An 8,089-nucleotide genomic window follows, 5' to 3' on the forward strand; every position below is an offset into this window, starting at 1 on the left:
ACAGACTACTTGTTGCTTCAAAATTTGGCAGAACTTGCCTATAAAATTTCCTGTGTTGGTAAAACGCAAAAACCAAGCAAACAAAGCACATTTCCTTTTCCGCTTTGAGGTCCCACCTCTCTAGGGGGACTTGTTGTGGGAAATGAATCACAGTAAATATCTGAAGCCTTTAGCACCTGGGTCAGAAGGGAGGGACAATAATCCTTCCCAGTTAGGAGGACAGATGAAGGCCCGGCTCAGGCCTCAAGACAGTCCCCTTACTGGGTTACCCTGACATTGGGAGAAGACTCCTACCGCTATTGTTCACGGCTAGTTTCCAGAGGCCGAGGGAAACCTTGCTTTAGCCCACAAAGTACCTCACTTCCCTCAGTTATGTATTTCCTAATATTTAATGTGCACCTACTGTGTGCTTGTCACTGTGGATTCAGTGGACGACACACTACTCCCGAGCCCACAAGGGGCTCTCACAGTCTCTTGGGAGTTTACTGTACTCCCAGGAACACTGAAGTCCTCCCTCCCCTCCCTCTTACTCCTCGTTTTATTTTTTATTTTTCACTTATCTATTTTTAAAGAGAATAATCCAGGACGCAAAAGTCACCATTGTGCTAGAGATGCAAAAAGAAAAGGCCTGAAAAGAATACACAATAATAGTAGTTTTAGGGAGTGGCGTTGCGGATGGGGTCCTCCCATTCTCCGTGCCCTGTAATGTTGTCCAACTACTACAACTTTAAACGGGCTGGCGGGGGGGCCAGGCACACAACCAGTCTCGAGGGCCGGTCCAAAGCCACACAAGGACGCAACTGCTAGGGACGCCCCGCCCCGCCCCGCCCCGCCCCGCCGGGCAGACCCTGGCCCCGCCTCCCTGACGGACCCCGTCCCTCCCCCAGAGGGTCTCAGGCCCCGCCCCTGGGTGACGCGCGCGCTCGGCCGCCGCGCAGACAACCAATCACCGTCCGCTTCTACGTTTAGTCCCTTTTTGGCGTCCGCCCTCAGCCAAAATGGCGCCGTCTCGGAAGTTGCCGAAGCGCTAGAAGTTGCCGAAGCAGGTCCGGAAGCTGCCGAACGGGTCCGGAAGTTACCGAAAGAGAGCAGCGGGGAAGAAGGATGGCGGATCTCATCGCAAGACTCCGGGAGGACGGGATCCAGAAGCGTGTGATACAGGAAGGCCGAGGAGAACTCCCTGACTTTCAGGATGGAACCAAGGTTCGTGCCTAGCCCCCTCCCCTCAACCCTTCTGCGGCGCGGTGCGCATGCGAGGCGGGAGGAGGCCTTAGGCGAGAGGTTGCGCATGCCCAGATAGTAGTGGCCGGTGACCCTACTGCTCACATGCCGAGCTCGACGCTGGTTGGTCTGAATTTCAGTACGGGGTGAATTTGGATACGTCTGCCTCGCCCCGTGGCTCGGCCGTGTGGCTGCATTGGTCGGGGAGGCCGTCAGTCATCGTGAGAACGTTGCAGGGGTTTGGCCTCAGTGTCTAAGCCGACCCGGAGCTGGAGGAGACCCGGAGCAGGAAACCTGGGACCTTGGAGGTGCCCCAGGACTGGGGAAGGGAGCCCGGGGCCTCCGGGTTGCAAGGTTGAAGTTCTTGTATAGATAGGAGGGCCTACTGAAAACAGTTAAACCAGCTCCCATTGTTTAGATGGGAAAAGTGAGGCCCCAGGGCACGCAAACCCATTGAATATGCCCAGAGGTCAGGTCTGCCAGACGAGAGCCTTTCGGCAGCTCTAAGTGATGTTGCTCAGGACGGACAAGGGCTGGGACTAGGGCTCGGAAGGTAAAGAACCTACCACCCTCCTCCTTGGTACATCCAGTCCTCTTTGATCCCCTCCCCCAGACAACCTATGCCTCCGGGCTTCCCTGCTTCTGCTCAGGCAGGTCCCTCCTCCTGGAGTGCCTTTCCCGGTTGCCACTTGTCTGTAGAGTAAGGAGCTTCCCAGGGGCAGCCCCTGGGCCCAGCAGAGCAGCCACACAGAACATGCACAGGGAGAGAAAGATCAAAGATCCTGGCCTAGACTGAGGACACCACAAGTCAGAGCAGCTGTGAATGAACACACGCTCCTGGGGTAGAACTGTGCCAAGGTTGGGCGGGTAAAGATCCTAGCCTGGCGCGGTGTGAGTGCCCTGACAGCAGAGGGGAGCTGCATGGTTCTGGTGATCAGTTATATTGAGAGGGATCGTTTCTGAGCGGAGAGAAGAGGTGTGGGTGTGGATGCATGCTCCCATGGGCCGGGGGGTTGATGGCCTTGAAGAAGGTCCTGGTTATTAAATAACAATCCCCAGGTTAGATTGAATGCTACTAGTGCACTGTGCTAAATGCTACACAAGCTTATTTCCTTCCATTCCCACAATGTGGGATAGGTACTGTTGTTGACGTGGGCTTCTCTATGTCCTGCCAAGGGTTCAGTCTTCAGATTTCTTCTCTCTGCACTCACCCCCAGATGATTTCCCCCAGGCTCATCTCTAAAAAACTCTCAGGCGTCTGGGTGGCTCAGTTGGTTAAGCGTCCGACTTCGGCTCAGGTCATGATCTTGTGGCTCTGAGTTCAAGCCCCACGTTGGGGTCTCTGCTGTCAGCCGCAGAGCCCGCTTTGGATCTTCTGTCCCCCGCCTCTCTCTGCCCCTTCCCCTCTTGTGCACGTGGTCTGTCTCAGAAATAAATAAACATTTAAAACATAATAGTAGGGGCGCCTGGGTGGCTCAGTCCATTGAGCATCCAACTTTGGCTCAGGTCATGATCTCGCAGTTCATGGGTTCGAGCCCCACATCGGACTCTGTGCTGACAGTTGGAGCCTGGAGCCTGCTTCGGATTCTGTGTCTCCCTCTCTCTCTCTGCCCCTCCCCCATTTGCACTCTGTCTGTCTTGCTCTCTCAAAACTAAATAAACATTAAAAAAAGTAAAAATAAGAAATTCTCCTTGCCTGGACTACTCCCACATGTGTATTTCTTTTTTCTTTTCCTTCTTTCTTTCTTTCTTTCTTTCTTTCTTTCTTTCTTTCTTTCTTTCTTTCTTTCAATGTCAAGCTATCTTTTTAATTTATTTATTTTAAGAGAGCACACACATGTGCACATGCTTGTGTGTGTGTGGGGGGGGGGCAGAGAGAGAGGAAGAGAGAGAATCCCAAGCAGGCTCTGCACCATGAGCCCGGAGCCTGGAGCCCAACTCGGGGCTCGATCTCACAAACCTGAGCCAAAATCCGGTAGGATGCTTGACCGACTGAGCCACCCAGGCGTCCCCCACATGTGTATTTCTGGCTGCACCTCTTCCTTAAACCTGCTCCCAAATCACCATCTCTGCTTGGATGTCTGGTCAGCAGCTCAGACTTCACCCACTGCGCCCAAGCCTTCCCCGTCTCAGTTAAGGGCCCCCCGACCTTCTGGTTGCTCAGGCAAAACACCCCCCCAGTCTCTGCGGCCCCTTTAGTTCTCTTCGGTTCCACAAGTCTTCAGAATGCAGCCGGGATCTGACTGCTTCTCACCACCTCTCCCATTACCACCTTGGTCCAGGCCGCTGTTGTCCCCCCAGGCCTACTGTGGTAGTCTCCTAACTCCCCTAACGTCCTCACCACAGCCTCCAGGCGCTGCGGGATCCATCCCTGCAGACCCTGGTGACCCCACAGTGCACCCCTCCCCTCGTTCACTCTGCTTCTGCCACACTTGTCTTGATGCTTCTTCTTTTTTTAAATGTTTATTTTTGAAAGAGAGAGAGAGGGAGACACAGAACCCGAAGCAGGCTCCAGGCTCGGAGCCGTCAGCGCAGAACCCGACACAGGCCGCGAGATCATGACCTGAACCGAAGTCGAAGCTTAACCGACTGAGCCACCCAGGCGCCCCTGCCTTGATGCTTCTTGAACACACCACACAATCCCACTGCTGCTCTTTTGGCCTAGAAAGTTCACACCCCTTTGTACCCCAGCATCTGTCTGGTGTGCTTTCTCCGGATCTCTGCTTATGTTGCCTCCTCAGAGAGTCCCCCCGCTGCCCTGTGTATAGATTCGCCCTGTCTTATTCTGCTGCATTTTATCTTCTGATCCATAACCCTTAGCTCCACTGTTTTGTTTGAGGCTCATCTCCTTCCTTTAGAAGTTCCACGTGAACTCCATGGGCACAGGGTCTTTTGTCTGCTTTACCTACTACTGTGTCTAGCACAGAGCTCAGGCACGTAGTAGGTGCTCAGTAAATATTTGTGGAAACGATATTTGGAGCCAGAGTGCTTGAGATCCCATCCCAGCCCGTCCCCCCCACCACCCAGCCATGTGACTTGGGCCCCTTACTTCCCTCTCTGTGACTTAGTTTCTTCCCCTGGGTGGTGGGCTAAAGGTCAGGTGGTGACCCTCGGGCAAGCCCTGTCCCTTGGCGCTATCTGCAGGCTGAGAGCTGGGCTTGTCCTTGGGGGCTTGGCGGGAGTGTGTGCCCTCGCCTTATCCCACATGTGGCCCGCAGGCCACATTCCACTACCGGACTCTGCACAGCGACAAGGAGGGCACTGTGCTGGATGACAGCCGGGTGCGTGGCAAGCCCATGGAGCTCATCATTGGCAAGAAGTTCAAGCTGCCTGTGTGGGAGACCATCGTGTGCACCATGCGTGAAGGGGAGATCGCCCAGTTCTGCTGCGATGTCAAGGTACCCGATGTCCCGCACCTGCCTGTCGTGTCTGTGCAGTCATCCCCTATTCCCCATCCCAGGGCCTCTGCCCTGGTTAGGCCTCCTCCAACTCCCTCTAGGGCGCCATACCAACGGGACGTTAGGGTCCTAGCCTCTTCTGCCTTCCCCTCTTCATAGACAGGCTGCAGCCAGGGGATTGTACATGACCCATACGACTCCTTCTTCAGTCCTCTCTGGCTCCTAATCATTGCCAGGCTAGACATATATAAGCTGTAGGGTCTGACCCCTGTCAGCTTTCCCCTCCCACTCACCTCCCTGCCTTTCCTTTCCATCCCCTTCTCAGCCAAGATTCTCCCTCATCCTTCAAAGTGAATTCCTGGGTTCACTACCCCCAGGAAGCCCTCCGTGACTGCCGGTGGTTGGCTCAACACCCTCCCCTGGATCCTCTAACCCCTTATGCCCTGCGTGACCAGGATCTGGTCCTCTACCTGGGTCTGAGCTACAGCAAAGCAGGGATTGGATGTGTTTACCCCCAGCTCAAAATGCTCAGCACCGAGACTTAGGACATGTCTGCCGGCTGGATGTTACTGTAGCAGTCTGCCCCCGCTGCGGACAGTAGGGACCGTGAACGGAGCTGGTTGAACTGGGGAGTCTGGGTCCCATCATCTCAACAGCTGTTCCTAGTGAAAGTCAAAGGCCAGGTCCTCTATGCCTAGAGGTCTCCGCTGAGGGCTTTGAGCCCTACCTTAGGCCCAGCCCTGAGATAGGCCCTGAAGGGGGTGGGGGTGGGGCGGGGGAGAAGGAAGAGACACTGAGAACAGAACGTAGGGGACCCCAGTAGTGGTGACAAGTCCAGCTTGTGGGCCACACCCCTAGGAAGATGGGGGAAGAGGCATGAATCCCGCTGAACTTGTAAGGGCAGGGAGACGGGTTCACAGGGAGAGGGAGAGTGTGTGTTTGTGTTGGGGTAGGAGGGGTAGGTGCTTGGCTTGGTTTGGTGGCCAGAGAGTGTGGCAAGAGCTGGGGACTTGGCCAGAATAGAAGGCTGGGAGGCCCGGGGACTCCTGAGGGAAAGGCCCTCCTGCGTTTCAACCGGACCGGTTGCTGCCCCTCCTTGGGCTTCAGTGTCCTTTCGAAGGTGGTGGTGGGGCCAGGGGCTGGGCCTCTTGGGCCCGGTGACCAGGTAGCCCCTGCTGACAGAACCCCTGGTGCCCGCTCGCCTTTTTGCAGCACGTGGTCCTGTATCCGCTGGTGGCCAAGAGTTTACGCAACATCGCGGCTGGCAAGGACCCCCTGGAGGGCCAGCGGCACTGCTGCGGGATCGCCCAGATGCACGAACACAGCTCCCTGGGCCATGCCGATCTGGACGCCCTGCAGCAGAACCCCCAGCCTCTCATCTTCGACATTGAGATGCTTAAGGTGAGGGGCCACCAAGCCCCAGGTGCCTCACCAAACCAGCCCTGCCTGGCCTCACCGCGGGACCTGGCCCTGCCGGCCTGCCTGGGGCTGCTGGGCTCAGTGGATGCACTGTTGGGGGCGGGTGTTGGGACAGGACAGGGGTGTTGGTACGAGAACAGCTGGCGGGGCCCCCGGCAGTCCCCGTGGGTGTCCCTCCTGGGGCCCCTCTGCTTCCACCCGTCTCTGTGAGGGTGGGGACTGTCCCCATCTTGTTCACTGTTCTATCCCTGGAACCTGGTAGTGCTCGCCAGGTAGGAGGTGCTCCTAGAGCATTTGTTTGTTGACTGGTCACCGGATGAGCAAGGGGCTCTGTTTCTGGTATTTAGCGTCCAGACGCCCGGCCGGCCCAGAGGTCAGGTCTGCGGCCGGAGAAGCGGGGGTGCCCCTGGGGCCGCCCCCTGACTTGGCCGGCGCTCTGGCAGGTGGAGAACCCCGGCACGTACCAGCAGGACCCCTGGGCGATGACGGATGAGGAGAAGGCGAAGGCGGTGCCGGTCATCCACCAGGAGGGCAACCGGCTGTACCGTGAGGGCCACGTGAGGGAGGCGGCCGCCAAGTACTACGACGCCATCGCCTGCCTCAAGAACCTGCAGATGAAGGTGCCGCCCAGAGGCTGTGGTGGAGGGGGCGAGGTGGCGCCAAGGGACCCAGCTCTCAGCATCTCCTGCCCTCTCCCCGCCCCCCCCCCCGCCCCCAGGAGCAGCCTGGGTCCCCTGACTGGATCCAGCTGGATCAGCAGATCACGCCGCTGTTGCTCAACTACTGTCAGTGCAAGCTGGTGGCCCAGGAGTACTACGAGGTGCTGGACCACTGCTCCTCCATCCTCAACAAGTATGACGGTGAGCGCGGGGCACCGGGCTGCACAACTGGGCCTCTGACCGCCCCCCGCCCCCCCCCCCCGCCCAGCCGCCGAGCCCCTGCACGAGCCCGCACAGATGTCCTCCACCCAGGCGGGGCCGGGGGCCCTGCTGTGCCAGTGACCTATGAATGTGTCATGGGGTCGGAGGTGTGGTTGGCATCCTCAGGTCGGGAGGGCTCTGCCCCACGAGGGGCCCGTGGTGCCAGAAGTCAGGCCGGATGGCTGGCTGGTCCCCCCGACTCATGCCTTCGCGTGCCTGCTGCCCGCTGGTACCCCTGCAGACAACGTCAAGGCCTACTTCAAGCGGGGCAAGGCGCACGCGGCCGTGTGGAATGCCCAGGAGGCCCAGGCTGACTTTGCCAAGGTGCTGGAGCTGGACCCCGCCCTGGCGCCCATCGTGAGCCGTGAGCTTCGGGCCCTGGAGGCGCGCATCCGGCAGAAGGACGAAGAGGACAAGGCTCGCTTCCGGGGCATCTTCTCCCACTGATGGGGCTCTGCCGGCCCTGCCTGCCCTGCGTTGCCCCCTGCTGCTGCCGCCAGCGCCCCTGCCCCCGCTCCGTCATGCTTCTCTGTATATAAAGGCCGTATTTATCTCTCCCTGGTCCTGCCGGGCTGATTCCATTGCGAGAGAGCATTTCCTGGTACTCGGGTGGTCTTGGGAGGCAAAGGATCGGGGTCCTCCCTCTCTGGGCCTCAGTGTCCCCAACAGAGATAAGGAGGATGGTCTCTGTCACAAAGGAAGTGTGTTTTGCTGGCCACGTGCCAGCTGAGGTGCCTGGGAGCCTTCAGTCTTCAGGGGGAGACAAAGGCACAGCCAGGGGGCTCCGAGTGAGACGGTCCCCCAGTGCAGCTCTCCCCTTCAGCCTCTGGTCCCGTGGCCTCACGGCCCCCGCTTCGGGAGGCAGAGGACTCAGTCGGAAGCCCAGTCTGGGCCCCTGCGAACTGAAAGGCCGGCTCAGGTCTGGAGGGCTGGATGAGGTGGGAGGACTATTCAGGAGGAGGCCTCAGGGAGGACACAGCCCTCCATGAGACCTCCAAGGCCCAGGCCCCCATCCTGGCCTCGCCTCTAACCTGTGTAACCCTAGTCACATCCCGGCCCCTCTGCCCTTCAGTGTCCCCATCAAACTGGAAACTGGGCTCGGTTGCCCTGTGGTACCAGACAGGTGGGCAG

The 8,089-nt window shown here is 58.4% G+C and overlaps 1 protein-coding gene across 3 annotated transcripts; it reads left to right on the top strand.

Moving 5' to 3' along the window:
- The first annotated feature begins 964 nt into the window (after positions 1-964).
- LOC102951458 (aryl hydrocarbon receptor interacting protein) lies at positions 965-7,515 on the top strand. 3 transcript variants are annotated; one of them, XM_042957659.1, is made up of 6 exons: positions 965-1,203; positions 4,440-4,619; positions 5,832-6,020; positions 6,482-6,658; positions 6,757-6,890; positions 7,200-7,372. In XM_042957659.1, the coding sequence occupies exons 1-6, from the start codon at positions 1,105-1,107 to the stop codon at positions 7,270-7,272; spliced, it is 852 nt and encodes a 283-aa protein (XP_042813593.1). In that variant the 5' UTR covers positions 965-1,104; the 3' UTR covers positions 7,273-7,372. The 3 variants fall into 3 exon arrangements, with proteins under 3 accessions (XP_042813593.1, XP_042813591.1, XP_042813592.1); XM_042957657.1 differs by having other exon boundaries at positions 966-1,203; positions 6,757-6,898; positions 7,200-7,515; XM_042957658.1 differs by lacking the exon at positions 965-1,203 and adding an exon at positions 1,324-1,774 and having other exon boundaries at positions 6,757-6,898; positions 7,200-7,515.
- Positions 7,516-8,089: the final 574 nt, after the last annotated feature.

Source organism: Panthera tigris, chromosome D1, assembly GCF_018350195.1.
Source record: "Panthera tigris isolate Pti1 chromosome D1, P.tigris_Pti1_mat1.1, whole genome shotgun sequence".
Taxonomy (NCBI): Eukaryota; Metazoa; Chordata; class Mammalia; order Carnivora; family Felidae; genus Panthera; species Panthera tigris.